Here is a 16291-nt window from a genome sequence, read left to right as displayed (position 1 = left end):
ATCCTCCAATTTCTCTAGGTCCCTCTGTATCCTATCCCTGCCCTCCAGTGTATCTACCACTCCTCCCAGTTTAGTATCATCCACAAATTTGCTGAGAGTGCAATCCACACCATCCTCCAGATCATTTATGAAGATATTGAACAAAACCGGCCCCAGGACCGACCCCTGGGGCACTCCACTTGACACCGGCTGCCAACTAGACATGGAGCCATTGATCACTACCCGTTGAGCCCGACAATCTAGCCAACTTTCTACCCACCTTATAGTGCATTCATCCAGCCCATACTTCTTTAACTTGCTGACAAGAATACTGTGGGAGACCGTGTCAAAAGCTTTGCTAAAGTCAAGAAACAATACATCCACTGCTTTCCCTTCATCCACAGAACCAGTAATCTCATCATAGAAGGCGATTAGATTAGTCAGGCATGACCTTCCCTTGGTGAATCCATGCTGACTGTTCTTGATCACTTTCCTCTCATGTAAGTGCTTCAGGATTGATTCCTTGAGGACCTGCTCCATGATTTTTCCAGGCACTGAGGTGAGGCTGACTGGCCTGTCGTTCCCAGGATCCTCCTTCTTCCCTTTTTTAAAGATTGGCACTACATTAGCCTTTTTCCAGTCATCTGGGACTTCCCCCGTTCGCCACGAGTTTTCAAAGATAATGGCCAATGGCTCTGCAATCACAGACGCCAATTCCTTTAGCACTCTCGGATGCAACTCGTCCGGCCCTATGGACTTGTGCACGTCCAGCTTTCCAAAATAGTCCCTAACCACCTCTTTCTCCACAGAGGGCTGGCCATCTATTCCCCATGTTGTGATGCCCAGCGCAGCAGTCTGGGAGCTGTCCTTGTTAGTGAAGACAGAGGCAAAACAAGCATTGAGCACATTAGCTTTTTCCACATCCTCTGTCACTAGGTTGCCGCCCTCATTCAGTAAGGGGCCCACACTTTCCTTGACTTTCTTCTTGTTGCCAACATACCTGAAGAAACCCTTCTTGTTACTCTTGACATCTCTTGCTAGCTGCAGCTCCAGGTGCGATTTGGCCCTCTTGATTTCACCTCTTGATTTAACCTCAACAGGGATTCCTTGAAATATGTCCCCTTAAGTATGGTTAAGGCACGTGTCAAAAATACATTGACCATGTTGTGCCCTCTGAAATTTCCAGGGGCTCTGATGATTGCAAACATGCTGACTCTGAGACTTAAGATTTGTCGGCATAGCGATGTTGGCAAGGCAAGCAAAAAACCCCACACCTGCTAGCAGGCGTAGCCCGGGCAGCAAAGCCTCCATCGTAGGTGCAACTGTGCTGACACAGAAGAGTGCTTCTCATAGGCTCATAGACATTAAAGTCAGAAAGGACCATTATGACCTCCTGCACAACGCAGGCCACAGACTCTCACCCACCCACTCCTGCGAAAAACCTCTCACCTATGTCTGAGCTATTGAAGTCCTCAGATCATGGTTTAAAGACTTCAAGGTGCAGATAATCCTCCAGCAAGTGACCCATGAGCCATGCTGCAGAGGAAGGCAAAAACCCCCCAGGGCCTCTTCCAATCTGCCCTGGAGGAAAATTCCTTCCCGACCCCAAATATGGCGATCAGCTAAACTCTGAGCATATGGGCAAGATTCACCAGCCAGATACCCAGGAAAGAATTCTCTGTAGGAACTCAGATCCCACCCCATCTAACATCCCATCACAGGCCATTGGGCCTATTAACCATGAATAGTTAAAGATCAATTAATTGCCAAGATCATATTATCCCATCTTACCATCTCCTCCATAAACTTATCAAGTTTAATCTTGAAGTCAGATAGGTCTTTTGCCCCCACTGCTTCCCTTGGAAGGCTGTTCCAGAACTTCACTCCTCTGATGGTTAGCTAAAGTAGTTCAGGGAGGTCGTGTAGCGATGCTATCGAAGGAATTCCTTTTGTCAGCTTATGCTGAGTCTCCACTCGAGCAGTGGTTCTCAAAGCCGGTCTGCCACATGAAGCTACTAAAATTATGCAGGATGCCATTAATGAATTTAGTGGAACTCCAGAGGAAATCCGCATCACTGTTGCTAATGTAGATTTGGCTCTCAGTAAAGGGGAAGTGGAAATAGCGCTAAGCATGCTGAGAAATATCACCCCAAGCCAACCATATTATACTGAAGTTAAAGAAAAGATGGCTCAGATATACCTTCAGATACGGAAGGATAAGAGACTATACATTGGATGTTATTGGTAATATTGTTTAAGATTAAATACGTTAAAAATGTTTACATTTTCAAATATTTTATTTTAAAAAGACAATGGCTTTATATACAGAAAAAAAGCTGACAATATAGAGCAAAACCAATTTCAGAGCTTTTGGAAGCATAGTCTAGGAGTGAAAGTACAGAACTGTGAATCCAGAGAACAAGGTCCATTTCCACAAGTCACGTTTTAATTTCAGTGTTGTTTGTCATAATCATTCATATTTTTGTTAAGATAACAAGACCTCTAAGAATCTTGGGGGAAAGAGAAAAAAATAGAAACAGTTGAGAATCTTAAGGAAATACATTAATATTTAAAAATACCACAACAAACATTGTTATGACATAAAATATTATGCTAAACAGTTGGGGTCAGATTGTGCCACCTTTCTTCAGGTACTACTGAAAACAAAAGGTCAGTTTTTGGAGTAAATTAGTACTCAGTGGGAGTACGGATGGCAGAATTTGCCATTTAATCACTAGCCAAGGGTATATATTTCCCTCAAAATTGGCATTAAGGGTCAGATATTTCTATTTCAGAACTAGCATTTTATTTATTGGAAGAAGCTTTCATCTTCAGCTAAAGAAGACAAAAAAGCTTTTCTGGCATCAGAAACATAAAATACGTACTGATTTTGACTATTGGATAACATTGGTTTTATGGGGAAAAGAACTGAAGTGGGGAAGACTAAATGCCAGATTCTGTCACTCTCACACTGAGTATGGCCTTCCTCCAAAATTAGACCGTTCAGTCAATAGGACTGCTGACAGAGAGCTCAACTATGTCTTTGCCATTAGCCCTGTGTTATGGGCAGTGCTTTGCTGTGTTGCCCTAGGAGTAGCTTGAGCAGGGAGCAGGAAACAGTGATTCGCAGAGAGAGCATTCTGTGTGGAGGCTGTACCTGATGCGGCATACGCTCCCTGAAGCATCAAGTACACCCACAGTGTTTGGCGTGCTGGGAGAACAGAGCTAAGGCTCTGACCTCTCTCTGCTCCCTCTGGCTCACCTGTACGGTTAGCCTGTATCCCCTCCCATGCTAATAATGATGATTAAGGTAAATGGCAAGAGGAGCATCTTGCACTCCCTCATGCCACCCCATTGCCTGGGTCACAGTTTTGAGTAAGATACTACTCAAAATGAGAAAAGGAGACAGAATCTGGACCTACAGAAATAGAAGTAGACATCATGATTCTATGATTAAATAATTATATATCCCGAGTGATAAATCATTCATTTAAAAGCTTTCTACTGTCACACAAATGGCAAAATCCTCAGTCCAGCACCTCTATAACCAAAAGAGATTTTACATAATCGTTGTAATGAATTTCCATACACATTAAAAGCATTAGAGATATGCACTTAATGATGTTCAGAATATAATTTTTTTCTCTATTGATAACTGAACTTTGGCATGTGGTTTTTCACTGATAATCTAAGTAATACATGTAAACAGACCACATAATATGTTTGCCCAGATGCACTAGCTTATATTTTCCAAGTTTTAACTCTTTTTGCTGTTTCTTCCTCAGATTCGAAATATGCTGGAATTCTGGTATTATTTTTTGGGGGGCTTGTCTATATGAACAGTTGGTGCAGGTCAAGATGGGATATAAATCTGCTTCACTCTAGATTGCTGCCCATTAACTGTCCATGTGGACCCTGCTGCTGTGGTGCACTAGGGTACTTTTAGGGTGTGGCAGTGAGCGCCACACAGTTAGTGTGCAGCAGGCTGGTGTGGGGTAGATTTATATCCCATCTTACTGCACAATACTGTTTATACAGAAAAGCCCTTATACAGGAAGGAAAGGGGATAGTTGGGATTACTGCTCTTTACTTGCTAAAACTTGTGCTCTATTTTCTCTCTCCACTCCCCTCAATCTAACCTGCTTGTTTGTCTCATCCATCTGTCATGTCTGTCTTTTGAATTGTAAGCTCTGTGGAGCATGGAATATCATTTTCTATATTTGTACAGTGCCTAACCCAATGGGGTCCCAACCTGCTTGGCTTCTAGGCACCATAGCAATATGCATATTATTAAGTAGTAATAATTTCTCACTGGTATTGACAATGCCTCCAAGTTTGGTGCCATTTACATTTTTTCCCTCTTCCAGATCCCCATCAGAATATTAAATAAGATAGAACCTAATAAAATTCCTGTGCAGTATGTTCCTAGGCACCTCCCCCGCCCATTACATATTTGATATATTGCTTTTTATCATTTTCCTTTGTTTATGGTCCTTTGGCTATTTTTGAGTGTGCAACAATGTTCAGACAAGCAGAACTGAAATTACTTTTGTGTGTAAGATTTCCTGTATGAAAAAGAGTGGGGAGAATTCTTTTGTTTGGTAATAACAGCACCTTTGCTTTGAGGAGCTCAAACTTCTCTAGGGCTTGGGCCTGCATCATTAGGGGTAATGGAAGTTTTCCCATTGACTTGAATGCAAACAGGATCAAGTCCTTAAAAGCATAGAAATGTTATGTCTATTTTATACCAAGGCACAGAGAAGTAAAGTGATTTCACTCAAGGTTACACTGCAAGGGTATGACACAGTGAGAATGAGAACCCAGACCTCCACACTCCCAGTCCCTTGCTAAGTCACAGTATCTCCTAATATTTGATGAAGATGTCTGCTTTGGTGAGGGAAAAGAATATAAGATCATAGAAGTTAGAGGAGAAAGAACTCTTAAAATCCACCCCCCTTCAAGTGCATGATATTGTTCTGCCTCTAAAGGACAATATCTGATATTAAAATCATCTAACACACTTAATCCTAGCCAGAAGGACAACATACCTTATAAAGAGCCATTATGTACAGCTAGTGTATGCTTTATTCATATCCTCCTTGGACTATCACCAATATTTTCAGCTCCCCAAAAGACTTTTGAGTTTACCAGAGATTGTCAAATCAGTAAATCCCCCTATCTAGGGCAAAGTGAAAAACAGAGATTTCCCCTCCATTTACCCACTTCGCTTTTTTCCTGCCTTGCCTTGCTCTTTTGTGCTGAGTTTATTTAATTTTCTCAACTAGATATAATAGACTGTCCTCCACAGTAGTGTGGTCTAGCCTGAAGAATAATTATTCTGGAATAACTATTTCAGTATATTTCCAAGTGTAGGCAAGCCCTTAGATTAATCTCTGGGGGATAAACTGCTTGAATTTACCCACTCTGAAGTTTTGTCAAATTCTCCCATTACTGCACTATAGTAGCAGTGCAGCTTCACCAGTGCTATGAATGGTGGGAGCACTAATGTGGTCTGAGCACAGGTGTTTTTTTTACTACCATGTAGTCTAGATCTGTTCTGTTTAGAGTTAGGTGATTTAGTAACAAAAAGACCCGCATTTGGTGCATAATATGCTGCCATCCTTGCTAACCCCTGTGAACTTGCCCCAGTGGTAGTGCATTGATGAGAGAATTTGGCAAAAACCTCACAGTAGATACAGCTGGGGAGAGGTTGCCTTTTTCTATTAGTTACTTTTGTGTGTGTGTGTGAAGAGGGGCTAGAATCAGACTGTGGTGGTGGAAACTTGTTAACAAGTATACTTTTTAAATTCAAAACGTACAAACGTCTTCGAACTATTTTATGTAACCATGAGTTCCTATCACTGTTATCTTCAACTTTCCATCCCAATTCTCTCAGTTTGTTTGCTGCACCAGTGTATTGCATCTTGTCTTCATTCAGATTGCGCAAGCATTTTGGGGCAGTGGCTGTTGAAGTCATTGGAGCTACTCTGACTTACACCGGCTGAAGTTCTAGCTCTGTTTTTTTAAATGACAGAACTGACTTTATTTTCTTGAGGATTCATGTATTTTTCTTACATTTCATCCATTAGATTTCAAAATTTGTTTCTTATTGTCTTGATTCTAAATGTTGTTCTTACTTTTTTTGTAGCGAACTGTGTGAACAATTGCCAAGTCCTCATACTAGCCTTCTCTTGGGAGATGCTTACATGAATGTTCAAGAGGTTAGTATAAATTTGTTTAATAAATCTGTAGTAATTCAAACAAAAATACATTTAACTGAAAAGCTGGATTTAAATAATAATCAGTTAATAACTAGCACTTATATAGCATACAATAAATGTTGCTGAATCATTGGCAAAAATATTCCTAACTTCTAATATTACACATGAAAATAACTCCCACTTCTGTCACTTACTTTTAGCCAGAGAAAGCTGTGGAAGTATACGAAGCAGCTCAAAGAAAGAATCCTTTAGATGCAACACTGGCCAGAAAAATTGGACAAGCATATGTGAAAACTCATCAATATAGCAAGGTCTTGAAAACAAAGGATTTATTTTATTCATTGAGCATTTAAATCATAAGAACAAAGAAATAAAGAGAAATAATCAAATAGATGACAGAAGTTATATATGAATGTTTCATTTTGACCTACTGTGTGTAATTCTGTATTTGGGATATTATATTGACCTCTTTAAATTTCCTTGCAGGCTATTAATTATTATGAAGTAGCTCTAAAGATGAGTGAGCAGGACTTCTTGTGCCATGATCTTGCTGAACTCCTCCTCAAACTCAAGAAGTTTAACAAGGCAGAAAGGGTTCTGAATCAAGCTATGGACCATGACTCTGGTAGCATTATTCATCCTTTCTATTAAGTTTGCTCTGTGTAGTATCAAAGCCTGTGAATCATTTTAAAATATACAACATTAATTTCTTCATAAATAATTATTCTAATTAATTATATTTCTAGACTGAGTACACTTACGCGAGCATTCAATAAATATTTAAATTGCCTTGCATGAGGGCACTCTCCCAGGCCTTGTTTTACACATTTGTGGGTGACACAAAAATACTTCATTGTGTACTCCAAACATCAATTCTTGTTTCTGATATCCAGAAAAATGTCAGACTAGAAAGATAACATATTACCATTTTAATCTTTCAGTTAATGACTTGCCTTCCATGATGAAGGATGTCAAGAGCCTGATTTTACTAGCAAAGGTTTACAAAAACAATAAAAAAGAAGAAGTGATGGGAATTTTGAACAAGGTAATTCATGAGGTTATACAAGCCATATACAATGCTAGAGATATTCCCTAATCATTTATCAGTAAAAATAGCTTAACTTCTTCTTTGAGTAGATGCAGCTGTGTATCCTACGTAGGGTGCTGAAGCCACAGAATTTTGCCTAGCAGTACCTGTAGGAGCGCAATGCTCACTCTTTGTGGCCTCCAGTTGTCCCATCCAGGTCTGACAGTTCAGGGGCAGAACCCATCCCTAGTGCAAGTGACTGCTTCATCATTGTCCCCCGATGATTTGATGGTACCAGGCTCCCCTTTTCCCTCAGTGCCTGAGGACTTCAAGGCCTACCAGGACCTTTTGTGTGACGTGGCTGCTATGTTGGGCATCTAGGCAGAGTTCCTGCAGGAGAATATTCACAAACTATTGGATATTCTCCAGCTGTCTGCCCTGGGGACAGTAGCCCTTCCTATTAAAGATATATTTATGAAGCCTGTAAAGGTTCTTTGGAGTAATCCGGTTTTTGTGCTGCCTGCGGTGAAGAGTTCATAGAAATGCTGTTTGGTACCTATGCAGGGTTTGGGGGGCTTCTATTCCCACCTGGTCCCCAATTCCCTGGTTGTGACTGTGGTGAATGATAGGACCCAGCAGGATAGGTATAAATCTACCCCCAAGGACAAGGAGTCCAAGAGGCCTGACTTAATGGGTAGAAAAATCTCAACCTCCTCTTCCCTACAAATGCATATTGCAAACCAGCAGGCATTACTGTCAAAATATGATTTCATTAATTGGACAGCTATGTCTAAGTTTGTAGATCAGTTACCTGAAGCCTTCAGGGAGAAATTTTGAGTGTTTGTAGCTGAGGGCTGTTTGGTGGTCAAGACATCCTTGCAAACTGCTTCGGATGTGGCAGTTACATTGGCCAGAGTTATGGCTTCAGCAGTAACCATGCAAAGGGCATCTTGGCTGCAAAATTCAGGCATTGCACCCAGTGTGCAGCAGGTTACTGAGGACCTGTCCTTTGATTGATCAGTTCACTCACTGATGAAAACTTGAACTCATTTAAAGACTCAAGTTCTACCCTATGCGCTCTGTGGGTGTATACTCCAGCAGTGCAGAGATGCCATTTCGATAGTTAGCAGCAGCACCAACAGTACCACTTGCAATGCTCCTTCGGGCCGTCCTTCCCTCCCTTGAGGCAGAAAGACTACTCCAGAAGGGGTCATAGATCCCAGAGGCAGAGGCCTTTGGGTCCTTGGTTCGGCCAGTCAACTTGTTCTCCCCCGGTGTCTACCAAGAGTCTATTTTGACTTCTTTGTCAAGGGCAGTAATCCAGTCGTGACCTCTATATACCCGTCCCCCGCATTTGGGGACCGACTTGCTCATTTTCAAGATGTTTGGGGCTCACCTGCCCTGGCAGCTAGGTCCTAAGCACCATCAGGTTGTGTTATGCCATCCAGTTCCTTTCCATCCCACCTCTCCACCCTCCTACCCTGTCCCTCTTCAGAGACCCCTCTCACAAGGCACTACTCCTTGGGCAGATTCAGTCATTACTAGAATTGGGAGCTGTGGAGGAGGTCCCTCTGCAACTCTGGGGCCACTGATTTTATTTCCAGTATTTTCTGGTTCACAAATCTAAAGGCAGGGTGAAACCAATTCTTGACCTCCACAACCTCAACAAATATATCAGATATGTGAGATTCCAGATGATCACTCTATCGACTATCCTCCCGTGTTAAATCAGAATGACTGGTTTGCTGCTCTGGCCTGTCAGGATGATTATTTTCATGTGACAATTCTTCCAAGCCACAGAGAGTTTCTCCAATTCGTTGTGGCACATGGCCATTATCAGTATACCATACTCTGCTTTGGTCTGTCCTCTGCTCCCTGGGTTTTTACCAAATGCATGGTTGTAGTGACAGTGTACCTCAGGAAGAGGGGAATTCGTATCTTCCCATACCAAGATGATTGGTTATTGAGGGGCAAATTGAGGGAAGAATTTCTGTCCCACATACATGTCACACTATGCTTACTTGATTGCCTGGATCTCATTCTCAATGGAAACAGGTCACCGTTGGTCCCCACTCAAAGAATGAATTGGTTGGGGCCTTAACAGAGCTACAAGTCTGAGAGTGCTTCTGCCAATGGACCATTTTCAGATGATTTGTCATCTGTCTCTGAAGCTGCACTCTCAGCCTTTAACTACTACTACTACTGAGGAAATTCTGCACCAAATAAAAATTATGCGCATGGTATTTTAAAATTCTGCAAATTTTATTTCTCAATAAATAAATGTGGCTCCAGCATGGCAGTGGGAGCACAGGCCACTGGCTGCATTGAGGTGGGAGATCACCCTGAAGTCCCCACTTCCCCCAGTACAGGGACTCGGCAGTGAGTCTGCACCTGACCCTGACACAATGCAAGGGCTGAGCCTGCCCCAGAAATGCCCTGGGGCCCTACCCCTCTGCACCAAGTACACCAGGTGTGGGTGGGCAAGCTCAGCCCAGCAGGATCCAAGTGTGGAGGGGCTTAGTGTGGGGCGATCGGTTTCAGGGTGGGACAATCGGTGTGGGCAGCTCAATGGGAGATCTTGATCCACAGGAGCTCGTTGCAGGGTTCCAGGTGTGGGAGCAGTGGGACTTTTCAGGGGATCCAGGTGAAAGTGGATGGGGTTGGGGTCCGGGTGTGGGGAGATGGGGCTCAACGGGGGGGGGGGTCTGGGTGTGGGGGATCAGTAAGGGGTCCAGGTGCTGGGGGAGTGGGGCTTGATAGGGTAAGAGTCCAGTGCAGCTGCTGGTGATCAGTGGGGTGGGGGTCTGGTGTGGAAGTCTCATCGGAGGGGTCCAGGTGTAGGGGGATACGGCTTGTCAGGGTTCAATGGGCCTGCTTAACGGAGAGCCCCAGCTGCTGCCGAGGGGACACTGCATGCCAGGCTCCCACTTCCCCCTGCGATTCCCCGATCCCCTTTTCTTCTCCATCCCCCTCTCACTCCCACATTTCCCTCCCCACTGCCTTTCCTCTCACCCCCTTCCCTCATTTCCCCCAGCCCCACCTTACCTAGCCCCACCGCGGGCACTCACTGTTCCACAGAAAAAAGGAATAGGTTTCAGAGTAGCAGCCATGTTAGTCTGTATTCGCAAAAAGAAAAGGAGTACTTGTGGCACCTTAGAGACAAACCAATTTATTTGAGCATAAGCTTTCGTGAGCTCATGCTCAAATTAATTGGTTAGTCTCTAAGGTTCCACAAGTACGCCTTTTCTTTTTTAGTAGATATAGTGTATTGGTACATAATCTACAATTAGAGATAAGTTCAAATCAAAACCTTGGATCCAAATACCCCCAGACCTTGGGAAACCTCACATCCAACTCCAATAATCACAGAAAACCTCTCAATATAAAATGGACAGAACAAAAAGTCTGAATTTGAACTTTGCAGTTCAGACTCTTTTCTATGTTGCAGTAAAAGCTTTGTTTCCTCTCCTTCTTTATGGCCCCAACTCAGTAAAGCGTCTCTATTCAAGATAGCACTTAAAACACATACTTAACTTTAATCGTGCTAGAATTAAACGTGCTTACGTGTTGTCCTGATAGGGATGAACTTAAACACATGTTTACCTGCTTTCCTAAATCAGATCCAGAATTATGTATTAGTGAGAGAAGATCCCTGCCAAAAGCTAGAGTTACATAAGTAACCTACATTTGGCATTTCATTTTTCATTCAAGTTTCTTTCTCTGCACCCTCTTCTCACAGGCTCATCTAAGTGGAATGCAAACTCACAATCAGTCAAGCTTGGTTTGAACTTTCAAACTCAATATTAAAGTTGGATCCAAATTACGCAAGATGAGTTTATCCACCTCTAACAGAACCCTATAACTACATAAGCAAAAAGAGTTTGTTGATACATAATAATGAAGACAGACAAAACTTTAATCAGTTTAATTTACTTTATATATTGGTCTAAATCATCAATAAACCAAGGAAAAGGGACAAATTACTTTTCCTTGTCCCGCCTTCTGCTTTTATTGTTGGAGGATGAATTATTTATTTCAATATAACTGATCTGAATTGTTTGATTATTTGAAGAAGCTGTGAATAAAAATGACATTTCTCTCTCTTGCAGCAATGCTCCTCCTGAATTAGAGTAAGTTGTGGAGAAAAATTACATTATATCTAAAAATATATATATTTAAAATGAATTCTCATTAAGTGACTAAAAAAAGTAAAATAAAATAAATGAATGAAGAAGCTTTAAAATAAAGTTCAAAAACTAGTTCATTTTTTAAAAGCATAGATTCATAGATTTTTTTTTCAAAAGGATGGCTTAGTCTTATTAATATAAATGTCTAAACCATATCTGCTGATAAAACACTAAAGTGGTGTCTGATCTGAATAACCAGTCATTGGGTAAACACTATAGAGTTAATACATACAGAGATACACACTTCTTTGAAAAGAACTTTAAATATTACATTCACTAGGCAAGTGAGTCCCACAGGCATGCCATAATGGGAACCTTCAAAACTTTCCTAAACTCTGTACTTAAAATATTTTTTAAAGTACTTGGATATATTGTAAATTAAATATATTGAGCCTGAATCCCATTTACAGTAAAGCCTCTTTACACCACTCTGACAGGGTAAAGGGGCCTTAAAGTATATGTAAACATAGTTTAACTCTCACTTTAAGACTCCTTCACTCTGACAGAATGATAGAAAGGGGCCTTATTAAAAATGAGAATCAGGCCCACTCTATTTTCTTTTAAACTGAATCCAGTAAATAATGTAGATAAGATAAAGAGGATACACTTCTGCTGAATTTACAATTCTCCTTTGTCAGTCCATATACAAAGTCTAATGGCCATGCCTGAGTCTTAATAGCTGTTCATTTCCACAAGTTTCAGCAGCGTACTCTCTGCAAAGAGGCAAGGCTGAGTTTTGTACTAATTGGAACATCTAAAATGCATAATAATCTTTACTTTCAATATGTTTTTATTTCTAGTGCTTATTGACATATTTCTGATATCAAAGCATTTCATATTATCAAGACTTTTATTTCTAGGGTTTGAGAGCTGCTTGAGCCTTTTCCAAAATCTCTTCTCTAATTTTTGGGTAACTTGGGCATATCCTCAAAACCTAGTGAAAAAGAAAAGACGGAAAATCAATAAATTAGGCACAATCTATTTCATTATCTAATTAAAAGTTTTCTGTAGAACTTACATCATGACAAACTTCTATTGCCTCCACATATTTCTTATCTTTCAGGTAATTGAAAGCAAGTTTGAAACCTGCAGAAGGGATGGAAAAGTTGTGATTTCATTGGATTTGAATACAAAAACTACAGATAGTCTTAAGACTTAACATTTATTAAATAGCACTTCAGGCAAATAACTCTGATGAACTCATGTTAAAATATGATATAATAGAATTGCATCAAAATAATTTACTTATAACTTGTGGTGCAAATATTTTCTACAAGGGCATTTTAACTGGATTAATTTATGCATGATGTTAGCAAAATGAAAAGTCAGAAGTCCTTAAAAGAAATGTCCCTGGTAAGTAGACAGGGTTTATACACCCTTTGGACCTAACTCAGCTTGCAGTAAAAAACAGTTACCTTTTCCATAACTGGTGTTCTTCAGGATGTGTTGCTCATGTCCATTCCATGTTAGGTGTGTGTGCTCGCCACATGCACTGGTGCTGGAAGTTTTTCCCTCAGTGGTATCCGTAGGGGACCAGCTCTGGCGCCCTCTAGAGTGGCATGCGTATGCTGAAGTATAAGGAGCGCCGCCAGCTCCCCCCACCCTCAGCTCCTTCTTGTCAGAACTCCGACAGCAGGGAAGAAGGGCGGGTCATGGAATGGACATGAGCAACAGATCTCAAAGAACACCAGTTATGGAAAAGGTAACTGGCTTTTCTTCTTTGAGTGCTTGCTCATGTCCCATTCCACGTTAGGTGACTCCCAAGCAGTACCAACGGAAGCAGGTAGGAGTTCATGGATGTGTAGCTTGTAACACAGCTCTGCTGAACCCAGCATCATCTTTGGCCTGCTGGGTGATGGCGTAGTGTGCCGTAAACATGTGAACCAAAGACCAAGTCATGGCTCTGCAAATGTCCTGGTTGGGGACATGTGCCAGGAAGGCCGCCGAGGACGCTTGCACTCTCTTTGAGTGGGCCTTCACTAGAGGAAGAGGTTGGACCTGTGCCAACTCATAACAGGTCCGGATGCAGGAGGTGATCCAGTTGGAAATACTCTGAGAAGACATGGAAAGGCTCTTCATCCTGTCTGCTGTCGCGATGAAGAGCTATGTTGACATATGAAAGGGCTTAGTGCGCTCCAGGTAAAACGCCAAGGCACGATGAACGTTCAAGGTGTGCAATCACCTCTCCTCTCTGGTCTTGTGAGGCTTAGGATAGAACACCGTGAGGAAGATGTCGTGGTTGATATGGAAGGAAGACACCACCTTCAGCAGGAATGCTGGATGGGGTCTCAGCTGTACCTTGTCCTTGCAGAAGACCATATACGGCAGTTCCAAGGTCAGGGCTTTAATCTCCAACACTCATCTAGCCAACGTCACTGCCACAAGGAAGGCAACTTTCCGTGAGAGGTGGGAAAGGGAATAAGAGCCTAAGGGTTCAAAGGGCGGACCCGTGAGTCTGGAGAGAATCAGATTGAGGTCCCATTGTGGGACAGGATCCCTAATGGGAGGGAAGAGCCTTTCAAGGCCCTTCAAGAACCTGACTGACATCTCGTGCGAGAACACCGATTTACCCTGGATTGGCGGCTGAAAAGTCAAGATGGCAGCTAGATGAACTTTGATAGAAGAGAGGGCCAGGCCCCGATTCTTCAGAAGGAGCAGATATTCCAAAATGGACTACAGAGAAGAGTGCGTCGGGGAGACACTATGCTCAGATACCCAGTGGGAGAACCTTGTCACTTCGCCAGGTAAGTCGCGTTAGTGGAGGGTTTTCTACTTTCAAAAAAGGTGAAGTTGGGGTGCAGGAGGTGACCATGATCTTGCGAGAGAAGGTCTGGGCGGTTGGGCAGCGGCCACGGGGAGGCTACTGCCATATCCAACAGCGTGCTGAACCAATGTTGGCATGCCCATGCCGGGGCGATCATGACTCGAGCCTTGTCCCTTTTGATTTTTGACAGGACTCTGTTGACGAGCAGGAACGCGTACATCAGGAATCATGACCAGGACAGGAGAAAGGTGTCCGAGAGAGCATCCTTGCTGAGGCCCTGCAGGGAGTAAACGTTGTTCTGCCTGGTGGCAAACAGGTCTACTCGGGGAGTTCTCCACCTCTGGAAAAGTATCTGGACCACTTCTGAGTGGCGCGACCACTTGTGAAAAAAGAAGGATCTGCTAAGGTGATCTGACAGCATGTTCCTGATGCTGGGAAGGTGATAGGCTTCCAGGTGGATCGCATGCCGAATGCAGAAATCCCATAGGCAGAGTGCCTTTTGACAAAGGGCCGATGAGCGCACTCCCTCTTACCTCTAGATGTAAAACATTGAGGCCGTCAGGACGCAAACCACTCGGCCGGGAGAAAAACCGCGCAGGCTTGGCAAACTGCCTTGAGCTCTTTGACATTTATATGCAACGTCTTCTCCTCTGCGGATCACATGCCTTGTGTCCACATCGCGCCGAGGTGCACTCCCCAGCCGAGGTCTGAGTCGTTGGATATCAGTGATACCAAAGGTCGCGGGCTATTGAACAGGACGCTATTGAGGTCCGCTCCAGGGTTGGTTCACCACTGCAATGAGTACTTCCGGTGGGATGGTGATGTCCTTGTCCAGGTGATCCCTGGATGGGGCATAGACCGTAGCCAGCCACTGCTGGTGAGGTCGCATCCAGAGCCTTGCACGGCGGATGGCGGACGTGCATGCCACCACGTGGCCCAGCAGCAATAGGCATATCCGGGCCATCATGAGAGGAAACGCAGAAACACCGGCAATGAGGTCCCCCATCATCTGGAACCTGTCGTGTGGTAGAAACACCTTTGCCCTGGTGGAGTCAAGGACCGCTCCGATAAACTGTATTCTTTGTACAGGGACTAAAGTTGATTTTCTTCATTTATCAACAGGCCTGGCCTCCCGCATGTGGTCAGCAGCATCTCGATGGTGTCCTGGATTTGGACCTGGTGCCTGGAGTGACCCTTGACCAGTCAGTTGTTGACGTACAGGTAGATCAGGATACCCCAACGCCTGAGGTAAGCCGCCACCATTGACATGCATTTTGTAAACACCCTTGGTGCCGTTGCCAGGCCAAAGGGAAGCACTGCGAACTGGAAGTGTGCGAATCCCACCGTGAAGTGGAGGAAATGTCTGTGTCCTTGAAAGATCGCTATATGAAAATATGTATCCTTCAAGTCAAGCGCAGCATACCAGTCTCCTGGATCCAGGGAGGGGATGATGGAGGCCAGGGAGACCATGCAGAACTTCAACCTCTTGAGATACTTGTTGGGGTTTTGCAGCTCCAGGATGGGCCTTAGGCCCCCTTTGGCCTTCGGGATCAGAAGGTATTGTAACGGGAGTAGAACCCCTTGCCCCTGAGATCTAGGAGGACTTCTTCCATGGCTCCCACCTGCAGCAGGCCCTGCACCTCCTCAGGCAGTAAACTCTTGTGAGGGGGTAGCTGAAGAGGGACGGGGAGTGAGGAGGGGGTAGAAACAAATTGAAGGGTATAGCCCTGCACCACAGTATTGAGGACCCAATAGTCTGAAGTTATAGAGGCCCAGGCTGGGAGGAAAAAATAAAGGTGGTTGGAGAAGTGGAGAGGGGCAGGATCCAGGACAGTGGCTGGAATGTCGCCCTTGGGTGCACCCTCAAAATACCCACTTTGACCCCTGCTGGGAGCAGGAAGAGCCAGCCTGTGACAAGGTACAGAGCTGCGGGCCCTGACGGTGTTTGTAGCCCTGGCACTTTTTCTGGAAGGAATCCTGCCTAGGCTGGCTACGCTGCTGGTGGGGAGGTTGCGGCTTAAACTGCTTCCTCTGCTGCCCTGGGGTGTACAGGCCCAGGGTTTTGAGTGTGTTGCGTGAGTCCCTTAGCCCACGCAGCTTGTCATCTGTTTTC

General features: G+C 43.7%; 1 protein-coding gene and 1 long non-coding RNA gene across 5 annotated transcripts in view; one reads left to right on the top strand and one right to left on the bottom strand.

Moving 5' to 3' along the window:
• Positions 1–2148: 2148 nt before the first annotated feature.
• LOC142071230 (uncharacterized) lies at positions 2149–9732 on the top strand. The gene is made up of 5 exons (XR_012667307.1): positions 2149–2223; positions 6128–6200; positions 6401–6511; positions 6687–6825; positions 7142–9732. It is a non-coding gene; the product is annotated as an uncharacterized LOC142071230 (long non-coding RNA).
• A 1405-nt stretch (positions 9733–11137) lies between these two features.
• TTC21A (tetratricopeptide repeat domain 21A) overlaps positions 11138–16291 on the bottom strand; it is a 61673-nt gene continuing 56519 nt past the window's right edge. For 2 of the 4 annotated variants that reach the window (XM_048837509.2, XM_048837510.2), the window contains exons 28-29: positions 12433–12500; positions 11138–12348 (exon numbers count right to left, since the gene is read on the bottom strand). In XM_048837509.2, the coding sequence (XP_048693466.1) occupies positions 12271–12348; positions 12433–12500 (146 nt within the window). In that variant the 3' untranslated portion in view covers positions 11138–12270. Of the gene's footprint in view, positions 12349–12432; positions 12501–16291 lie in introns of those variants that run through there. The other 2 variants (XR_007354876.2, XM_075126023.1) reach the window with 2 other exon arrangements.

The sequence above is a fragment of the Caretta caretta genome, chromosome 2 (assembly GCF_965140235.1).
Source record: "Caretta caretta isolate rCarCar2 chromosome 2, rCarCar1.hap1, whole genome shotgun sequence".
NCBI classification, from domain to species: Eukaryota; Metazoa; Chordata; order Testudines; family Cheloniidae; genus Caretta; species Caretta caretta.
Note: the sequence above shows the minus strand (reverse complement) of the source record. Positions and strands in the feature narration are given on the sequence as shown.